Consider the following 22,650-nt stretch of genomic DNA (forward strand, 5'->3'; position numbering starts at 1 on the left):
CACCAAAACAGAGCATACAAAAGTTGCTTATGCACTCAAGGGGGGCTCCTGCCACCAACAGCACAGCAGCTTCTCGATGTCTCTGTATTGTTGCTACTGTCTATTTATTACATATATTTTTAGCCCACTCTTTGTCAAATGATCTCAGGGTGGGTTACAATATAATTAAAACACAAACAATTCCAATGCAGTTCAGGGCATAACTGATCATGCGACCTCCATCATAAAAGCACCTGTGGAACTGCCACATCCCCCAAATGGCCATGCAAATAGACAGGCCTTTATCTGGCCCCAAAACACCAACAGTGCTGAAGCCAGTCAGACTGCAACAGCTGTAGACATGGCAAGGGTCTGCATCCCAGCCTCCTGGATTTCCTTGCTTTATAAAAACCTCCTGACTTCGACTGCTGAAGAAGGATGGATGTCATGAGGGAGAGGCAAGCTGCAGCTACTGGGGGAAGGGAGGCACTGGAGCGCTGAGCAAGACACTACATCACCGTCTGTCACTCAATCCCTGCTAACTTTCTTTCTTTCTTTTTTGATTGATTGATTGATTGCACTTGTATACCGCCCCATAGCCAAAGCTCTCTGGGTGGTTTACAGCAATCAAAAAATTAAAACAAATATACAATTTAAAAGACATATTTTAAAAACAATTTAAAACACAATTTTAAAATTTAAAACAATATAAAAACAATTTAAAACACATGCTAAAATGCCTGGGAGAAGAGGAAAGTCTTGACCTGGCGCTGAAAAGACAACAGTATTGGCGCCAGGTGCACCTCTTCAGAAAGATCATTCCATAATTTGGGGGCCACCACTGAGAAGGCCCTCTCCCTTGTTGCCACCCTCCGAGCTTCCCTTGGAGTAGGCACCCGGAGGAGGGCCTTTGATCTTGAACGTAGTGTACGGGTGGGTTTGTATCGGGAGAGGCATTCTATCAGGTATTGTGGTCCCAAGCCGTGTAAGGCTTTATAGGTCAAAACCAGCACCTTGAATTGAGCTCGGAAACATACACACAGCCAATGCAAGCGGGACAGAATCGGTTTTATATGTTCAGACCGTCTGGTCCCTGTTACCAATCTGGCTGTTGCATTTTGCACAAGCTGCAGTTTCCGAACCGTCTTCAAAGGCAGCCCCACGTAGAGTGCATTGCAGTAATCTAATTTGGAGGTTACCAGAGCATGGACAACTGAAGCCAGGTTATCCCTGTCCAGATAGGGACGTAGCTGGGCCACCAACCGAAGTTGGTAGAAGGCACTCCGTGCCACCGAGGCTACCTGAGCCTCAAGTGACAGAGATGGTTCTAGGAGAACCCCTAAGCTACAAACCTGCTCCTTCAGGAGGAGTCCAACAAAGGTCATCATACAGGGCGACCAAGGCTGTTTCTGTGCCAAAACCAGGCCTGAAACCCGACTGAAATGGATCCAGATGATCAGTCTCATCCAAGAGTGTCTGGAGCTGGCCTGCCACCACTCGTTCCAGGACCTTGCTCAGGAATGGAACATTTGCTACCAGCCTATAGTTATTAAGATTTTCTGGGTCCAGGGAGGGCCTCTTCTTCTTTGACAATTGCCAGAGATTTTCTGGACCCTCTGAAAACGCTGAAGTGGGAGAATCAGCGCCCCGCTGCCACAACTCCGAAGGCATCAGTCTCATACAAAGGCCACCTTGGGTAGCCACTTCCCCTCCAGTGGTATTAAGAGAGAGGTGTAAACGCTGTACATTCTCAAATGCTTCCCAGGCTAGGAAGAATGCACACATTTCACAAAGCTCCTTTAAATACAAGGCTGATCACTGGACTCCCAAAGTCACCAGCTTCCCCCTCCAGTAGTGGCAGAGGCCACTACTCACAGACCCTGCCCATCCAACCTCGTACCTGATTTCCTCCTTCTCTGCCTCTGCTTCAGAATAGATCTGGGTTTGGAGTTTCAGGAGTTCATCTTGAACCTCCTCCCTCAAGCGCAACTCTTCCTCCTGCCTAGCAGCCTCCAACTCGGCTTTTAGTGACCTAAGAAACAAGCAGAATGCGGTATGGGAATGAAACCATCTCCCTACAGCAATGGAAGCAATATGAAGGTCCGGAAGACAACCTTAGTAGTGCACAGCAAAAGCAAGATCAACCTGCTGGGCAACTTTCCAAGCAACCGACATCTCAGAATGATTCAAGCTACTGGGGATTTACAGAAGATTCCATAAAAGAAAAGAAACCTTCCCTAAGTTTAGGAATAAGCTTCCTCAACATTCTCATTTCCAACTCTGGCTCCGCCATTTGGATGTCTGCTTAGAAGTCAGAGATGCTCCAGCTAACACCTTGCTGGTTTAAGAGGGCTGCAGATGAAGAAAGTGTTCCACCCAGGCTGGGAGAGATGAGAACATAAGAAGCCCCTTTGTTAGAATGTCAGCCATGGAAACCAAACAAGCAGTGGTCTTCAGGCCCCATCAGTGGCTCTGACTAAGTTCCAGAGGATCTTTCTCTACACTTTTGCCACAGATGCCCCTGTTAAGAGTTCTCCACACGCACAGAGCATCTTTCGCTGATTTTTTTGTCCTGCTATTCCAACCTCTCTCTCTTCCTTTTGTTGTATGTGGCAAATAAATGTTTTTATGCTTAGTTGTAATTGCTGATCCTGTCCCCTTGGTTGAATGCTTTACATTGTTTCCATGAACCAAATTTTGAATGCCCTGATACTTTGCACTAGAAGGGTGAGATATAAATGTTTTAATAAATAAATACAGTCAATCAATCAAAGGGTGGATGCCCCTGTCCTCTCTGCCAAGTCCCAATACTCCTTCCCAGCTTGGATGTTCTGTCTGCCACATTCCCCCTGCCCCTGGCAGCTCCAAACTCAGGACGACAACTGGGGCTTGCTTGTGCTGCGCTCCATTTTGAAGGTGCTCTGAGCATTTCACAAGCACAGTGTGACACAGACAAGCTCCAACCCTCCCCCCTCCTGAGAAAGCAGATGGGGCAGGGATTGTACCAAATCTCATACTGCACTCTGGAGGTATTGAAAAGGTCTCCAAAGGTTCAGTGAAGTGGCAATTGAAAGACTAAGCATATGTATTGCAGCAGAAGCTTTCAAGATCCAGAGCCCACTTTGCCAGTTACTATAGTAAATCAGAGGAAAGACGTACAGAGAGAACAAGGGGGTTGTGTCATAAAGAGCGAGGCCGAAAGATCATGCAGTGCAAGAGAGGCAGTTGCCAATGTGTCAACTTAGTATACTATACTAAGCACAAATGATGAACAGGCATAGCAAACCCATTTTCATAAACACCAACAAGAGCAATATATAACTTTCTGTAGTCAGCAAGTCATTTCCAGGAGCTAATGTATTTCCTGCTAAATTCCAACTAGGCAGCCTCCATGAAAAATGTTTGTTGGGAGCCTGGAGTCCCAAGCTCAGTGTCACAGAGACTCCTCCCCTTGCACTGGGGAGGTGCCTGAAAAGCACCAGATTCTGGCTAGCTACCAAGACACCCCACAGACTAGCATCTCTTCAAAAGGCTTCTGACCCACTTAACAGAATCCTACGCAGGCATCTGCAGAAGCGGGGAGAGAAGAAAAGGAGCTGCAGTGTGGACTGGACTCACTGGAGGGCATCCTTTTTCTGCTGATGGAGCATCTGGATTTCTTCTTCCTCTTCTTGTTGCAACTTCTCCTGCAAATGCTGAATGTGAGTCTGCTTCTCCTGCAGGAAATGTATTTTTGCTTGTTCCAGCAAAGTCTGCTCTGCTCTGGTTGTTTTCCTGAGGGAATCCTCGGCATGCTTTTCCTCTGTGTGCTTAACTTCAGCCTCAACATTCCTGCCATTAAAAGAAACAGGTTCAAACTACGACTGGGACATTATTAGCCATGACAGAGCATCAAGATTTTAAGTGCGTTACTGAATCTCTAAGGGACAATCCCAGAGTAGTATAAGTTGTTACTGTCCAGATAAGAATGTAAGAGCCCTGGGAATGGGAAGCCCAGAGGTAGGCCGTAAGTGCAATAGCCCTCTCCCACCCAACGGGTACTCAGAGGCACACTGCCCTGACATTAGAGATGGCATTCTTCATCAGCTGACAGTGTTGCAGGGATAAGAAAAGGTTGGACATAACTGGAACACACCAGACAGAGCTAACCCTGAGATATCAAGCACTGAGTGCATGCCTATTGCAGGCTTGCCAGCTGCTGCAACAACATGGGCCAGATCCATCAAGGGCTGCTCACAAACCACTGGCCCAAGTGCAGGCCCATCAGACAAAGGAGGGATCTTGTGCAGACAGAGGAAATGAAGGAAGAGTGCCCTGCAGAGAACCAGGGTCTCTGCCAGAGACACCTTTGTGATGAAACTGCCCAAAATGGGCAAGAAGTTCTGCAAGAGTCTTGGTGCTGTACCCCTTAGCTGATCCTCGGCTTTGCTCCTCTTCTAAGCTGCCTTTGCTTTGCTCCTTCTCCTGTGCTGACCAGCCAGTAGCCTATTAGAAAAACGGAGACAGAATGGAGAGTTTGCCACAACACTGCCATTTCAGGGGAAGAGAGAGGCAGCCAGAGTCATAACTTTAACCGATTCTTCTGAGCTGAGCCTGGAATACCTGCCTGCTACTGTCAGCTAGACAGTTCCAGGGCACAGGCAAGATGCTGAAGCCAGTAGCTCTACTTTCCATGGGATGGGATGTCTTCACTGGACCTGGCTACCCTAACATTTCAAACATGTTTCAACAGTAGCTCTTGGGCAGCATTGTGACAGGGCATTTCAGGTCCTTGTAAAGACAAGGATTGCTAATGCCTCTGTGGTAAAAAAGAGAGAAGCACATTATGAGGGAACACCCTACACAAGCACATCTCTTTTACACCCACAAATGTTGCACAATACAACCGCACTTCTTATATATAAATATATATAAATTTAATTTTTGTGTCACCTATCTGGCTGAAGCCACTCTAGGTGACGTACAAACTAAAATTCAGTAAATTACAATACAATACAGATAAAATACAATAAAATCAGTACGATCATTAATCACAGCAGCATGAAATCAGTTAGGGCGATCAATAGATAATAAAATATCCCAAAAAAGTTAGCCCTCCCCGGAATTCCTGAAGGCCTGTCCAAAAAGCCAAGTTTTTAATGCCCAGCGAAATATATCCAGGGAAGGGGCATGGCGAAGATCGAATGGGAGGGAGTTCCAGAGAGTGGGGGCCGCCACTGAAAATGCCCTCTCTCTAGTCCCTACCAACCTAGCTGTTTTCGTTGGTGGGACTGAGAGAAGGCTCTGTGTGGCTGATCTGGTTGGGCGGCTTAATTTGTGGTACTGGAGGCGCTCCTTCAGATAAACTGGGCCGAGACCGTATAGGGATTTAAAGGTTAATACCAACACCTTGAATTGGGCCCGGAAAACAACTGGCAGCCAATGTAGGTGAAATAATACTGGCGTGATGTGATCACGGCGGCGGCTGTTTGTAAGCAACCGAGCTGCCGCATTCTGCACCAGTTGTAGTTTCCGGACCGTTTTCAAGGGTAACCCCACGTAGAGCGCATTGCAGTAGTCTAATCGAGAGGTGACCAGGGCGTGTACCACCAGTGGGAGCTGATGAATAGGGAGGTAGGGTTGCAGCCTCCGTATGAGATGTAATTGGTACCAAGCTGCCCGGCTCACTGCCGAAATCTGAGCCTCCATGGACAGCTTGGAATCAAGAACCACCCCGAGGCTGCGGACCTGATCTTTCAGGGGTAAACTCACCCCATTAAACTGTAGGTCAACAGCACCCAACCTCCCTCTGTCACCCACAAGTAGCACCTCGGTCTTATCAGGATTGAGCTTCAGTCTGTTCCTTCCCATCCATCCACTCACGGATTCCAGGCACTTGGACAAGGTCTCCACAGCCATCTCTGGTGAAGATTTAAAGGAGAGATAGAGCTGCGTGTCATCTGCATATTGATGACATCGCAGCCCAAAACTCCTGATGATAGCTCCCAGCGGCTTTACATAGATGTTAAATAGCATGGGAGAGAGGATAGAACCCTGTGGCACTCCGCATGTGAGGGGCCAAGGGTCTGAAACCTCATCTCCCAATGCTACCTGTTGATGCCTGTCAGAGAGAAAGGAACGGAACCACTGCAAAACAGTGACTCCTATTCGCAATCCTTCTAGGCGATCCAACAAGATACCGTGGTCGACGGTATCAAAAGCCGCTGAGAGATCCAGGAGGACAAGAAAGGTGGATTCTCCCCCGTCTAATGCCCTCCTCATATCATCCACCAGAGCGACCAAGGCTGTTTCAGTACTATGTCCAGTCCTGAAACCCGATTGGTATGGATCCAAATAATCCGATTCATCCGAGTGTGCTGCCAACTGGCCAGCCACCACTCGCTCAATGATCTTCCCCAAAAATGGCAGATTTGAAACGGGGCGAAAGTTGTACAAGACTTTGGGATCCAAGGAGGCCTTTTTCAAAATAGGTTTTATAATTGCCTCCTTGAGGGCTGGTGGCAAAACACCCTCCTTCAAGGATGCATTTACCACCGCCCTGATCCCTTCGCCTAATTTCTCCCTACATTTCATAAGAAACCATGATGGGCAAGGATCAACCAGACAGGTGGTAGGCTTTACCGTTGAAAGCACCTTGTCCACATCCTCAGAAGGGAGAGGCTGGAACCGATCCCACAGAACCGGACTGCAATTGGTCAACTCTGGATCCCCCACTGCATACACAGCGTACGGAATCGAGTTCTTCAGGTGCTCGACTTTATCAGCAAAGTGCTTTGCCAATTTGTCACAGGAAGCCTTAGAATGTTCCAAGGGTTCCTGAGCAACTGGACCGACCAGGCTTCGGACCACTTGGAACAGCTTCCTGGGACAGCACTCTGCGGATGCAATAGAGGCAGCAAAGAAATCCTTCTTTGTTGCCTTCACTGCCACCTGGTAGGCAGCTATTGCTGCTCTAACCTGTGTCCGAGCATCTTCAGAATGGGATTTTCGCCACCGGCGCTCTAGTCGTCTCACCTCCTGCCTCAGACTACGCAACCGGGGTGTATACCACGGAGCCGTCTGAGTCCTATTCAGGGGGAGAGGACGTTTCGGAGCCACCCGGTCTAATGCCCTGGTGATTCCCTCATTCCACTCCATCACCAGGGTTTCGACCGGGCGACCTTCAGCAGGTTCCAATTCCCCCAGCGCAGTCAGGAATCCCTCTGGATCCATCAGGCGCCTGGGGCGGACCATTCTAATAGGTCCTTTACCCCTGCGGAGGGAGTGTGGCATCGAGATGTCAAAATTCACCAGATAGTGATCTGACCATGACACGGGGGTAAAAGAAACTTCACACAGAGGAGTTTCTGTGTTTCTCTGGGTGACAGGAAGGCAGCATTTCCAACCCCAAAGCCTTCCCCAGTTTCCCTGTAACGAGCCCAAAGCCAACAGTGCCTCCTCAAGGAAGGACAGAGTTAGATGCGTGGCTTGCTCTGTTATCCTGTGTCCAGAATGAGTGAGTGAGTGTTTGAGAGTGTGTGTGTGACAGAGAATGAATGAACAAACATGGAAAGTGCTACCCTGGGCTCCTGCTGGGAGGAAGGGCGGGATATAAATCAAATAATAAAATAAAAATAATAAATAAATAATAAATAAAGGTGGTAAGCATGCCAGCAGTGACTGAGCAACCCCACAAGGGACCTAACCCACCTTCTGGCTGGCTTTTATGCACACACAATTACTGTGATGCAACAGATCCTATGAAATTTGGAATAAGACAATGCAGGAATAAAACTGCAGGCCTTGCTTGCCAACTGATTCCATGAAATGTGGAAGACGACTGTAGAAGCAAAGATGAGAAGCCAGGAAGATGAGGCTGCAGATCTGAAGATGTGACCCAGCGTCTGAATGGATGGGCTCTCTCCATACCCCAATGCAATCTTTCTCCAGCCAGCACCATCCATCTGAAATGTGCTATCTGAACTCCAGATGGCCACTGGCTTGCAAGATCCTCTTTCTTAACATTAAGACATGGCAAGCCACCAGGAAAAAGCAACAGAGAACATGGAAGGGAAAGATGCTAAGTTTTTTTTTATTATTGTTTGGATACAGTAGTCAGGAACCTCAGGCCCATGGGCAAAATCAGGCCCAACAGGGGCCCTAATTTGGCTCACAAGGCCATTTCCACCAAACCGCACCCACCTGCATTCCTATGTGATGGCAGGTGTGGGGCAGCTAAAGACATGGTGGCAAAGGAACCCTCAGAAGGGAGCTTTAAAGGATGCCTCCCACTAGGCAAACAAGGCTTGCAGCAAGCCCCCACTAGTCAAATTGGCTGCACTACAGAGTTCTTCAGCAGAACTTATTTATTATTTGATTTACATCCTGCCCTTTCTCCCAGTAGGAGCCCATGGTGTCAAACAAAGGTACTAAAAACACTTTAAAACATCATAAAAACAGACTTTAAAATATATTAAAACACAACAACCATTAAAAACATATTAAAACAAAACATCTTTAAAAACATTTTAAAAAAAGCTTTAAAAACATTTAAAAAGAAGGCTTAAAAATATATTAAAAAGCAATTCCAATGCAGATGCAGACTGGGATAAGGTCTCTACGTAAAAGACTTGTTGAAAGAGGAAGGTCTTCAGTAGGCACCGAAAAGATAACAGAGATGGTACCTGTCTAATATTTAAAGGGCAGGAATTCCAAAGGGTTGGTGCCGCTACACTAAAGGTTCATTTCCTGTGTTGTGCGGAACGGACAGCCTGATAAGATGGTATCTGCAGGAGGCCCTCACCTGCAGGGCGCAGGGATCGACTGGGTGTATAAAGAGTAAGACGGTCTTTCAGGTATCCTGGTCCCAAGCTGTATAGTGCTTTGTACACCAAAACTAGAACCTTGAACTTAGCTAACTAGTAACCAGTGCAATTCTTTCAGTAGCGGAGTGATATGTTGGCGATAACCTGCTCCAGTGAGCAGTCTCACTGCCTTTTGCACCAACTGCAGCTTCCAGACAAACCTCAAGGGTAACCTTGTATACAGAGCATTACAGTAATCCAACCTGGAGGTTACCAGAACATGGACAACAGTGGTCAGGCTATCCCTGTCCAGAAACAGCCACAGCTGTGTTACCATTGTAGCTGGTGAAAGGCACAACTAGCCACTGGGGTCACCTGGGATTCTAGCAACAAGGATGGATCTAGGAGCACCACCAGACTATAGACCTGCTCTTTCAGAGGAAGACTCCATCCAAAGTAGTTATCTGAATTTGGGAACCATCAACCCACAGTCACTTTACTAGCCCTCAACCAGCCCACCACAGAGTCCAGGCACCAGTCCAGGGCTTGCACGGTCTCTCCCGATTCAGACGTTAGAGAAATAGAGCTGGGTATCGTCAGCGTACTGCTGACACCTCGCCCCAAATCTCCTGATGACCACTCCCAACGGCTTCATATAGGTGTTAAACAACATGGGGCCAAGATGGTACCCTGCGGCACCCAACAGCACAACTGCCAGGGGGCCAAAAGACAATTGCTCAATGCTATTCTCTGAAAATGACCTCTGAGATAGGATTGGAACCACTCTAAAACAGTGGCTCCCACACTCATCTCACCAAGTCGGGCCAGAGGGATACCATGGTCAATGGTATCAAAAGCTGCTGAGAGATCAAGTAAGAGTAACAGGGTTGCACTTCCCCTGTCCTTCTCCCGAAAAAGGTCATCCATCAGGGCAGATTCAGTCCCATAACCAGGCCTGAACCCAGACTGGAATGAGTCAAGATAAACTGTTTCATCCAAGAATACTTGCAATTGCTGCACCACAACCCTCTCAATCACCTTCCTTAAGAAGGGGTAATTGTTGCAGACCAATGGGTCCAGGGTGGGCTTTTTTATGAGTGGTGGGATCGCTGCCTCTTTCAGGGTGGCTGGAATCACTCCCTCCTGCAATGATGCATTGACCACACCCTAGATCCACTTGGTCAAACCTCCTCGGCAAGCTTTAATAAGCCAAGAAGGGCAAGGGTCGAGAGGACACATTGATGGCTGCATCATTGCAAGCACCTTGTCCATGTCATCAGGCCGCATCTATTGAAACCGTTCCCAAGAAGTTGCAGCAGATGTTGCACTGGACACCTCATTGAGGACTACAGTAATGTGGATGGGGCATCAAGACTGCTACAGAAGCGAGCAACTTTACCCTCAAAGTGCCTTGCAAACAATTCATAGTGGGCCTCCAAAGGGTCTAAGACTCCATTTCCTTGACGATGTCAACAGACCCCTGACAATATGGAAAAGCTCCACTGGACAGCTACTTGATGCGATGGTGGCAGAGAAGTGGGCCTTCTTTGCTGCCCTCACTGCTGCACAGTAGGCACGGTTATGATGTTTTCGTGCCCAATCAGCCTCACAGCATGTCTTTAGCCACTTGCACTCTAGCTGTCGTCCAGCCTGTTTCATTGCCCTTAGCTCACTGGTGTACCAGAGTGCAAACCAGGCTCCACAATGACGGGGAGGGCACTCAGGGGCAACCATTTCAAGAGCCCGATGCACTTCGCTGTTCCACAGCATGACAAGGGCTTCAACAGGGTCACCTGCTCCATCTACTGGGAACTCCCCCAGGTCATTCAGGAATCTAGTGGATTCCATTAGTCTCTGGGGTGGATTCCATTAGTCTCTGGGGGCGGACCATCTTAATCTGTCCATCACTCCTGCAGCAGAGGATCAGAGCCATAATTCTAAACTTCACCAGGAAGTGGTCTGACCATGACAATAGGGTGACATCCACCCCCATCTCCAGACCACCTCTTGCTCCATTTGGAGCAAAAACCAAGTCGAGGGTGTGCCCTGACCTATACGTCAGGGCGGTGACAACTTGAGACAGCCCCATGGTTGTCATGGAGGCCATGAAGTCCCGAGCCAGAACACTGGAGGCAGCCTCAGCATGAACACTGAAATCACCCAAGACTATCATTCTGGGCTCCTCCAATACCACAGCCGAGATGGCCTCTGCCAGCTCAGTCAGAGAAGCTGCTGGGCAGCAGGGTGGACAGTACACCAGTAGCAACCCTAGTTTCCTGTCTCCTTGGCCCAACACTAGGTGCAGGCCCTCACAGTCAGTTCCAAGACAGAGTGGTTTCTTGGTGACACAGATGGAAGTTCTGTAGACCACAGGAACTCCATACCTGCAGCCTGTGCTGGTGTTGCACCAAGTATCCAGGTGGGCAAAGCTGGGTCAGATCAACTCCTCCCAGCTCACCTACCCAGGTCTCAGTAATGCACCCCAAATTGGCACCTTCATCCACAATCAAATCATGGATGAGTGTGGCCTTATTGTATACCAATCTGGTGTTAAACAACAGCACACATAGGCCAGTGGGCACAGCAGATGAGCAACATATGATATGAGGAGGGCGCTGGAAAGGGGAGAAACCACCTTCCTCGTCCTCCTGGATCTCTCAGTGGCTTTCGATACCGTTGACCATGGTATCCTTTTAGATCGCCTGGAGGGATTAGGAATAGGGAGCACCGTTTTACGGTGGTTCCGTTCCTATCTCTCAGACAGGCACCAACAGGTGGCATTGGGGGATGAGGTTTCAGACTCTTGGCCTCTCAATTGTGGAGTGCCACAGGGTTCTATCCTCTCCCCCATGCTATTCAACATCTATGTAAAGCCGCTGGGGGCCATCATCAGGAGATTCGGGCTGCGGTGTCACCAATATGTGGATGACACTCAGCTCTATCTCTCATTTAAGTCCTCACCAGAGTTGGCTGTGGACACCATTTCCAAGTGCCTGGAATCCGTAAGTGGATGGATGGGAAGGAATAGGCTGAAGCTAAATCCCGACAAGACCGAGGTGTTGCTCGTGGGAGACAGGGGCAGGCTGGGGGACATAGACCTGGTGTTCAATGGGGTAACATTGCCCCTAAAAGACCAGGTCCGCAGCTTCGGGGTCATTCTTGACTCCCAGCTGTCCATGGAGGCTCAGATCTCGGCAGTGAGCCGGGCAGCTTGGTATCAATTACATCTGATAAGGAGACTGCAACCCTACCTTCCTGCCCATCTGCTCCCACGGGTGATACATGCCTGGGTCTCCTCTCGCTTAGACTACTGTAATGTGCTCTACGTGGGGTTACCCTTGAAAATGGTCCGGAAATTACAACTGATACAGAATGTGGCGGCACGCTTAATTAAGAACAGCTGTCGCCGTGATCATATCACTCCGGTGTTAGTAGATCTACACTGGCTACCAGTTGTTTACCGGGCCCAATTCAAGGTGTTGGTATTGACCTTCAAAGCCCTATACGGTTTCCGCTCAGTTTATCTGAAGGAGCGCCTCCAGCATCACCAATTATGCCGCCTGACAAGATCAGCCACGCAAGACCTTCTCTCGGTCCCACCAGTTAAGATAGCGAGGCTGGTGCGGACCAGAGAGCGGACATTTTTGATTGTGGCCCCCACCCTCTGGAATTCCCTTCCTTTTGACCTTTGCCATGCCCCTTCCCTGATAGGTTTCCGCCGGGCCTTGAAGACCTGGCTGTTCAGGCAGGCCTATGGGATCTCTGGGGTGGGTTGCTTTTAATATTGGTATATTAATTATTGTTGGTGGTTTTCATTGGTTTTTATTGTATTTTATCATGTACATGTACGTCGCCTAGAGTGGCCATTAATTCGGCCAGATAGGCGACCCACAAATAAAATTTTATTATTATTATTATTATTATAACATGGAACCCATCCATGAGAGGAGTGGCAGCAAGGAACAAGGCGTAGATAGCCTTGCCCTCATCTTCTGTGGTAATTCACCACCTCCCCATGGCTATACGCCCCTCTACCCGTGATCACTGAAATTGGGGTGGCATCACCCATGTTCCTCCTTATTAAGACTCCTCCTAAATACCTGAAATGAACCCAACAAGAGCCCACCAACAAAACCTACTTGAACCAATTATCCCAGTAGGCCTCTGAGAGAATTGGGACAGCCAGATCCACTCAATATTTTTCACACAGGGCACATCTACTCCCCCGTCTCACACCCAGGGAGGGCCAGCCTTCTGCCAGTTACAGACTCTCACTCTGAAGGCATCTGGCAACTTTCTCCTATTGTTCAGTCCACTGCATAGGCTCTCACCCTGCGCAGGAACTACACATGCACCCTACACCTTCCCCACTACTAATCTCCTCCAGATTGGTTTTTTTAAAAATAGAAGGGGTACCCCCATCGCCCTAGGGACTCCCTAAGGAGCTCCCCAAGGGGTGATCCCCTTTGGTATTCGGTGGTGACCCCGCCAGCAGCAGACCTGCCACCCAAGGCCAGCTGGGCTTTTATGCCCCCTGACCCAGCCAGGAGCTGATGCAAGAGGCTGCAAGATTGACTCAGCCTCTCTCTGGAGTCAGGGTCAGGCAGGGGGTCCCAGCAAGCAATCACCCAGATGCTCAGGTACTCACTCCCAGGGCAGGTCTTCTCCAGTCCCCCAGTGCTTCAGCTGTCCCCCTGTGGGGCTTGCTGTAAGCACTGGCCAGCTGAGTGGCACTCGCTTTGCCCACACAGTTTGATTTCAAACGACATGGGCGGCTGCACACCCCACTTCATTTGCCACGCAGTTTGAAGTCAAACCAGGCAGGCAAAGGAAAACGCTTCACCTGAGGTGATGGTGACACCATGAGAGGATGGATGTCTGCTGGCAAGATCCATTTCCCCAACCCTGCTCTACTTCCTGGCCCATCCTACCTCAGGGCCGTGAGTCAGCCATCCAAGATCCAACTAATGGCTTACAGGAAGAGACAAGCTGCATGTGGGTGTGGCCTCCTTACCAGCAGTTCCCTGCATACCAGAAAGCCACCTGCTGGATGAGCAGGGCACACAGCAGGACATCTAAGAGATGGGCTCACATCCACGATAGTTTGCATCCTTGTCCGTTAAAAGAGGGCATTTCCTGCAGTTTAAACCTCTGTGAGATGTAGAATCAGCCCCCCAACCCTGCTGCCTAGCTGCAGACTAACTAAGAGGCTAAGCACTTTGCTTTATACACCACTTGCCACTTTCCTTGCAAGTCAGCTGCAGGAGTCTGCCAAGGCAACATGCTCCAAGAAGAGCCCACACAACTCAAGTATGCCACTTACCTCTTCTTTCCAAGTGCTTTCAACGGTGGCTCTGCTCACCCCAAATTTTGGACTTCCCAGGACTGGAGGTAGCACATCAAGTATGTTTTCAAAGCTTGTGCTCTGGAAACCAAAGCCCCAAGAAACAAAGGGGTAGGAGAGGTTGGCATTCCAGCAGACTTCCCAGTCCCCCTCCACACATCACATGCAAAGTGACACTGAAATGGGCATCTGCCAGAGGAGCAGAGGAAAAGTCAGGGGAAATGGGTATTCTGACCACTCATGCACTGGGATGTCTCCACGCTGGATGTCCCCAAGAGGGACCAACATCTACAGGACTGCACCTCATAGTTGTCCAAGAAGATATTAAGCACTGGTTGCTAGAAACTACCCTGCCAGCCAGCCAGGCAGCCTTCCAGGTGCAGAAGTGGCTAGAAGTTTGGGAAAGTGTGTACAACTAGGCTTGCTGCCCAGTGTTTGTCTCCTCCCACCCCCCAGCAAGTATTTTAGCCTCACAGCTTGCTAGAGGCACAAGCCAAAGTGCAAGACCACAAGGGTTCTTGGCCTGAGGTAAGCAGCTAGAAAAGAAAGCTGCAAGGGGAGGTAGGTGCCCCCATGTTGAGAAGACCTTCTCTCAGGCAACTGACTCTCTCTCATCACACACAGGATTGGGGCCCTCACTCTACAGGAGTTGGCACTGGCAAAAGACTTCTGGGTCACCCCTTTCAAAACTAATCAGCAGCGCACTTGGAAGAGGAAGAAGGACCCTTTTTGTAACAATTATGAGGGTTTCTACAACAAGACAGTGCGGAGAAATTGATCTAGCTCCTATCTATCTAGGCCAGCAAGGGAGAGGAAAGAAGTTGCAACAGTTGGGGCAGCTTGCAGGAGGCCACGAGGAGGACTATTTGCCATCTTTGCCACTCTGTGGCTCCAGATACTGCCACAGCAAGGGCCCTCTGCAACTCTTAAAACAGCCCAGAGGATCAGGACCTAGTGAGTGCTTCTGGAGTAGTCCCAAATATTTGGGACTTCTTTCTTTCTTTCTAACATATCAGTGCTTTTCATTATGTGTTTTGGAGAAAGGAGCAGAGACACTGCACTAAGAGCGGCACATAAAAGAGCAGGACTGGGGAACCTCAGGCCAGAAGCCGCATGCAGCTCTCTTGGCCTCTCTGTCTGGCCCCAGGACTCTTCCCAAGCCACACCCCTCACCGGCCCGGCTTCACACCCTCCTTGAGTGTGTCTGCCTGGCCACCACGTGTCCTTGACTCTGCTAATACCTCTTGATTGCTTGGATGGAGGATAGAGGGGTGTGCACGTGTGTGTGCGCGCACATATGTGCATAGATACCAGTCTGCTGTGCCAAGGTAAAATTGCACTTGGTTCAGGCTTGTTGGAAGTCCCTGGAGTGTAGTCAAATTACAGCTTGTGGGATCATGTTGTATCCCCAGGACATGGACAGGACATCTGTGGCAGTGAGGGCCCTATCAAATCCTGCCCATCATAGTTAGCAAAATCTAGGCAGAAGGACTGACTGGATGGGTCCAGGGAGTGGTCAATGCCTCACTATGGGAGGGAATTATGCCCAACGCCTTGAAAGAGGCAGTGTTGTAGTCCCTCTTGAAGAGGTCCTCTCCTGATCCAGAGGCTTTAGAAAACGACAGTCCAGTCTCTAACGTTCCCTTCCTGGGCAAGGTGATTGAGAGGGTGGTGGCCAACCAGCTGCAGGTATGCCTGGAGGAAGCAGATTATCTAGATCCATTTCAGTCTGGTTTCTGGCCCGGTTTTGGCAGCCTTAGTTGCCCTGATTGATGACCTTTATCAGGAGAGAGAGGGGCAATGTGACCCTGTTGGTTCTCTGTGATCTCTCAGCAGATTTTAACAACACTGACTATGGTGTTCTTCTGGAGCAACTCAATGAGTTGGGAGTTAGTAGAACTATACTGCAGTGGCTCCACTCCTTCACTTAGGGCTGCTACCAGAAAATAGTACTAGGATTGTTGCTTGGCTCCATGGCGTCTGAGCTGTGGGGTCCCACAAGCGTCCATTCTGTCTCCTATGCTACTTAACATCTATATGAAACCACTGGGAGCTGTCATCTGGGGATTTGGAGCACGGTGTCATCTGTATGCTGATGACCACACCACTCTATCTCTAAATTTCATCTGAATCAGAAGAGGCTGTGAAGGTGTTGGACAGGTGTCTGGAGGCAGTTTAATGGGCTGGATAGGGCCAAAAAACTGAGGCTGAATCATGCTAAGATGGCAGTGCTGTGGGTGGTTCCTGTGTCTGGGAATTAGGTGTACAACCTGTTCTGGGTGGGTGTGTTGTACTCCCCATGAAGGAACAGGTTCGTAGTCTGGGAATACTCCTGGATTCCAACTTGTCACTAGAGTCCCAAGTGACTTCTAGTGGCTAGGAGTGCTTATGTCCACCTGAGGCTGTTTCACAAGCAATGGCTGTTCCTGGCCCAGGATAGCATGTTCTCAATTGTCCATGCTCTAGTGACTTCCCATCTAGGCAACTTTAATGCCCTATACGTGGGGCTGCCCTTAAAGATAGCCCAGAGGCTTCAGCTAGTGTAAAATGTGGCTGCTAGGCTGGTAAGTGGGGCAGCCAATGGTATCATGTGACACCGGTCCTGAAAGTGCTGCACTGGCTGCCAGTGAGCTACCAGGCCCAACTCAAAGTGTTAGTTCTGGCATATAAAGCCCTAAATGGCTTGGGATCCAAGACTCTAAAACAGAGCCTTCCCTAGTATCAACCATCTTGGACCCTATGACTGGCAGGTGAGGCCTTCCCATCTGTGGGACACAACCATGGGGATGATCCTCTGCCACATTCCCCATCCCTGGCAGCTCCAAGCTCAGTACGACAACTGGGGCTTGCCTGTGCTGTGCTCCATTTTGGTGCTCTGAGCATTTCACAAGCACAGTGTGACACAGACAAGCTCCAACCCTCCCCCCTCCTGAGAAAGCGGATGGGGCAGGGATTGTACCAAATCTCATACTGCACTCTGGAGGTGTTGAAAAGGTCTCCAAAGGTTCAGTGAAGTGGCAATTGAAAAACTAAGCATATGTATTGCAGCAGAAGCTTTCAAGATCCAGAGCCCACTTTGCCAGTTTTCATTCCCATACCACATTCTGCTTGTTTCTTAGGTCACTAAAAGCCGAGTTGGAGGCTGCTAGGCAGGAGGAAGAGTTGCGCTTGAGAGAGGAGGTTCAAGATGAACTCCTAAAACTCCAAACCCAGATCTATTCTGAAGCAGAGGCAGAGAAGGAGGAAATCAGGTACGAGGTTGGATGGGCAGGGTCTGTGAGTAGTGGCCTCTGCCACTACTGGAGGTGGAAGCTGGCGACTTTGGGAGTCCAGTGATCAGCCTTGTATTTAAAGGAGCTTTGTGTAATGTGTGCATCCTTCCTAGCCTGGGAAGCATTTGAGAATGTACAGCGTTTACACCTCTCTCTTAATACCACTGGAGGGGAAGTGGCTACCCAAGGTGGCCTTTGTATGAGACTGATGCCTTTGGAGTTGTGGCAGTGTGCTGCTGATTCCCCCACTTCAGAACCTACTGACAATCTTACTCTGTGGCTGCAATGGAGGCAAAGAAACTGTATTTTCCCACCGCCATCAGTGGAGCTTTTTCATCTGGTGTGGGCCCTCCTAGGTATAAACGGCAGACTCACCACAATGTCAAGTGGATCAGGGACCAAGTGGTCAGAAACCTGCCATTCCTTCATGGGGTTGCTGCCTTCAGAAGCCTTCAAGAGCAAATGGAGACACAACTATAATCAGTTTTGAAATTCTCATTACTGTCACCAACACTAACTTGAGTACAAACTCAGAGGCAGGCCTCAAGAAGGAAAAATATACAAGCAAGGAATGACTGACCCACAGCATTCTAAGGAAACTGCCTTGACAATTATAGCCCACAAATGTGCACAAATTATCAGTGGAGTGGTACAGTGTATTGCAGGGGAAGTATCTGAGACAGCATCATGTTCCTCAAAATCTACTGGATCTCTGCTTGGGATTTTTCTCTTGGCCATCCAGTCCATCAGCTCTGAAGTCTTCCTAACAATTAAAGATCTTCCAAAACTATAGGCTTCCACATAGCTCGTTTGCCTGTTGTTAAAAAAACAACACAGGAGGATAAATAATCATTCCCTCTCACAATGGAGGGAAAAGCAGACTCCTATTCTTTGAAAGATGGAAAGCAGATACCTGTGGCTAAACGAACTCTCTCAGGAACCAAGTGAAGAGACAAAGTTCTAGGCCTTATTGACAAAGTTAAAATGAACAAATCACTGGGCCTGGATGGCATCCATCCAAGAGTTCTTAAATAATTCAAATGTGAAAGTGCTGATCTGCAAACAAAAATAAGTAACTTGTTCCTAAGACTAGCAAATGGCCAACGTAACACCAATTTTTAAAAAAGGAACTTTGACATCCAGGAAATTATAGATGTACGATCTGTTCTGGGAAAACTGGTGGAAAGCATTATTAAACACAGAAGTACTAAGCATACAGAAAAACAAGTCCTGCAGAAGCTTCTGCAAGAGAAAGTCCTGTCTCGCTAACCCTTCAGAGATCTTTGACAGTATCAACAAGCATATTATAGATAGATCAAATCGACACTGTGTACTGAGACTTTCAGAAAGCTTTTGACAAAGAACCTCACCAAATGCTCCTGACTAAGCTTAGCAGTCAAAAATGAAGAGGACAGGTCCTCTTATGGGCCAGTAGCTGGTTAAAGAACATGAAACAGAGGTGAAATAAATGGACCATTCACCCAATGGAGGGACATACGAAGTGGAGTAACACAAGGACTGGTATTGGGGGCTGTGATTTTTAACCTGACCTGAAGTTAAGGGTGAGCAGTGGAGGGGAAAAGCCACAGTGGTACAACATCTGCTTTGGCAACAGACAGTTCCAGGTTCAATCCCCAGCACCTCCAGGTATAAGGCAGCTTGTTATGTTCCAGTGCAGAGGCCAATGGGATTTTGTGCCCCAAGGTGCATCATTTTACACTTTTTTAAAAAACACTGAACCGCATTTGATACGTTTGGGAGGCCTTTGCAATCCCGTTTTGTTTTTACCATCCTGTATAATTTGGTGCCATCAGTAAACTTGGCCACCGCACTGCTCGCCTCTAACTCCAAATCATTTGTCAACAAAGTAAAAAGCACTGGTCCCAGTACAGATTCTTGGGAAACAACAATTCTTACATCCCTCTGTTATGATAACTGTCCATTTATTCTACTCTGCTTTCTGTTCTTTATCCAGTCACTGATCCACAGGACGGTTTACCCTTATCCCCGACTCCCAAAGCTTACCAAGCTTGGTAAGAACTTTGCCAAAAGCTTTTTGAAAGTCCACATACATAGTCATCTCCATCTATATGCTTCTTACTACGCTAAAAAAATCCCTCTGCACAAGGTTACCTTTCCAGAAGGCAAGCTGATTAAAAGGTTGGTCATTTTATCCTTAATAACAACATCTAAGAACCAAGGTGAGGAGCTTAATCAACACATCAACTCTCTGTATAGCAGCAGTGAAAAAGACAAATCCCATGCTAGGATTTTGAGGAAAAGGACTGCAAATAATTTATACCATCTCAAAATGGGTTTCATACAGCAACTAGTAAAATTGATCAGGGGTTGCAGCAACTTCCTCCTGAGGAAAGATGACATTGTGTGCTGCTTTTTCAATTTAGGAAAAAGTAATGTGTGGAGCGACACAATGTAAGCTTTTATAAAATTATGCACAGTATGAAGAAAACAAAGAATATTTACTCAATACTAGAACTCAGGGTCATCCAATGATACTGAATGGCAACAGATTCAGAACAAGAAAAAGTACTACTTTCACATAGTGTACAGTTAGAGCTAGTGAATTAACTACCACAAGATGCAATGATGGCCACAGGCTTAGATGTCCTTAAAAGGGATTAGACAAATTCACGATAAGGCTATCAATGGCTATTAGCCATGATGGCTAAACAGAACCACTGACAAGATACTTCTCAAGAAGATTTGCTAGGAAGCAAGCAGCAAGAAACAACTATTCCCTTCATATCCAGCTTAATTTTTTTATTGTTTGCAAAATATTTATATCCTTCTTCACAGAAAGAGGTTGAGGCAAGACAAACCTCTTAGGGTTTGATGTCTGGTCACTGAGTTTGATGTCTGGTCACTGAAACCAAAAGGCCCTGCCCCACATTTCCTATGATGGTAGGTGTGAAACAGGCCCTAGAAAGCGAACAGATGAGGCCATGTGGAAAAAAGGCATTTGATTAAAACTGCCTGGAGGCATCTGGTTGGCCGCTGTGGAAAAACAGAGGGTCAGTTAGATGGCCATAAAGTTTGAAGCAGCAGGGCTCATCTAATGTCTTTCCTGCAGAAACTGAAGGGAGATTACAATGCCTTGTGGCCACTCTGGCCACTGTCTACACAATCTCTCTCCAAGGCCATGCCAGCAGGTAACAAGAACTCGCCAAAAAAATTAATCCAGTTTCCTGTAAGTCAAGGGTCACCAATCTGATGCCCACAAAGGCCTTCACTGGCAGCCCCCAGGAAGGGACCCCAGATGCTGAGATTTCATTTAAAAAGAAAATATAAGTCTCTAGTTCTCCTAGAAAGAAAGTGAAATAAGCCAGTCTGGCTGCTCCTGCCTGTCACTGTTTTTAGCCAATGAGTGAAGTCATCAGAACTGTGATTGATAAGTGAGTTGTTTGGACACTATGCAATAGCAATCTCTGGAGTCCTAAAGAGTTTGTTCTCTCCTCCCCTTTAGTGCACTTTTCCTGCTTCTGTCTTATTTTCTAGGAGTCCTTGGAATCTCTGTAGTTTGCCCTTCCTTTGTTCCTAGCACCCATGATGTATCTTTCCTGTGGTGGGTTCGTCTGAGATCAGGTACTCCCTAAAACAAGGATTGCCAACCGTTTTGGACCAGTAGGCACATTTCTGAGAGACAATACTGTGGGTAGATGTTAAAGAATCCCCTCCCCAAATGGGAAACGCAAAACGTGAAAGCTTTGCAAAGAGGCTTAGGCATGTCTCCTGCCTATGCAGTAGCTGATGTCCAGGCCTTCATTATATATTAACTGTATTGAAGTACTTACGGTACAGTGGTATACACGTCTACTTCAGAAGTAAGTCCCGTAGTGTTTAATGGGGCTTACTACCAGGCAAGTGGGTACAGAATGGCAGCCTGGGCTTTGGTCTACAATTGGCATTGGGAAAGCAGTGTTCTTGTGCCTTTAACAGCTGTATCTCCACAACAGCTGGACCATAGCTGACTTCCCATGGTAAATATAAGGTTGGCCCGGGGCAGGGAAAAGGAACAGTTGTTTGTACCATAAATGGTATTTCTGTGTGGATGTCCAGAGGGCTCCAAGTTGGGTTGTGCTCCCTGCCCTGCAGCTCAGAGACAGGAAACACCTAGGATTCAACAAAAGTCTTAGCGTACAGAAAACAGATCTCAACAGGAAACTTAGTAACAGTGGAAAACAACAGTCATGCAGGAGAGTAAAAACCCATTAACACAACATGGAACACTGTGGTTAACAGTGTGTTACAAAGACTTAAAGAACAACCGACGCACGTAATCAAGAGTTAGAAAGGAAAAAGGGGGACCCCAGGTGCAGTCCCAATGCAGAGGCAAAAAAGATGTTTACAGGTAGTCAAGCAGGGTGGGTCTTGGAGCACTCTGGACATCCATGAAGAAATACCATTTATGGTAAGAAAAACTGCTGCTTCTCATGCAGATGTCAGAGGTCTCCAAGATGGGACGTACAAAAGCTAAGGTCCTAGGGTGGGATAGCCTTGGAAGTAGATGGAGCTAAAACTTGTTGTAAAACCCAGCATCCAAAGGCCCCTCAGCAGATGCATATTAGTCTAATAATGCTTTGTGAAGGTAGAAGGCATGGACCACATTGGGACCACATTGCTGCGCTACAGATCTGAGATATGGGAGCATTAGTGGAGAATGCTGCAGACATGGCTGCAGATCTGCTGGAGTGTGCTGTGAGGTTCAGGGGAGAAGGTAAGCGAAGCACTTCATATGCCAAAGATATACAGGCTTTCACCCACCTTAGTAGTGAGGAACAAGTAACCTTTTTGTCCAGAGTGGTAGGGTAAAAGGACACAAACAGAATGTCAGTGTTACAGAATGGCTTTGTACAACTAATACATACGGTCAGGGCCTGCCTAACGTTTAGGGAGTGCGCTCAGAAATCATTTCATGAAAAGGGGTTCACTGACTACCTGGCATCTGCTTGATATCCACTTTACTTTCCAGAGGTGGGTCAGAACAAAGTGCCTCCAAAGCAAGTTAAAGCATCTTCAGTTTCGTGCTTTATAAAATCCTGCTTATTTATTTATTAATTTATACCCCGCCTTTCTTTCATGATAGAAACCCAAGGCAGCTTACATATGGTTTGTCTCCCATCCAGGCACTGAGCAGACCTGACCCTGCTTAGCTTCAGCAGGGTGCTGGCCTCATGTGCCTTCAGACCATGGCCTTGGACCACAGGTACAGATTCTTATTGTATCTTGCCTCTCATGTTTGGCTTTGTAATTT

The 22,650-nt window shown here is 47.8% G+C and overlaps 1 protein-coding gene across 6 annotated transcripts in view; it reads right to left on the bottom strand.

Annotated features, from left to right (window-relative positions):
* The window catches only part of CEP164 (centrosomal protein 164), a 62,276-nt gene that overhangs the window by 25,268 nt on the left and 14,358 nt on the right, over positions 1-22,650 (bottom strand). For 5 of the 6 annotated variants that reach the window (XM_061592825.1, XM_061592824.1, XM_061592823.1 and 2 more), the window contains 5 exons: positions 17,754-17,828; positions 14,086-14,187; positions 4,385-4,464; positions 3,598-3,810; positions 1,880-2,011 (listed from right to left, as the gene is read on the bottom strand). In XM_061592825.1, the coding sequence (XP_061448809.1) occupies positions 1,880-2,011; positions 3,598-3,810; positions 4,385-4,464; positions 14,086-14,187; positions 17,754-17,828 (602 nt within the window). The remainder of the gene's footprint in view (positions 1-1,879; positions 2,012-3,597; positions 3,811-4,384; positions 4,465-14,085; positions 14,188-17,753; positions 17,829-22,650) is intronic. The other variant, XM_061592827.1, reaches the window with a different exon arrangement.

Source organism: Rhineura floridana, chromosome 12 (genome assembly GCF_030035675.1).
Source record: "Rhineura floridana isolate rRhiFlo1 chromosome 12, rRhiFlo1.hap2, whole genome shotgun sequence".
Classification (NCBI taxonomy): Eukaryota; Metazoa; Chordata; class Lepidosauria; order Squamata; family Rhineuridae; genus Rhineura; species Rhineura floridana.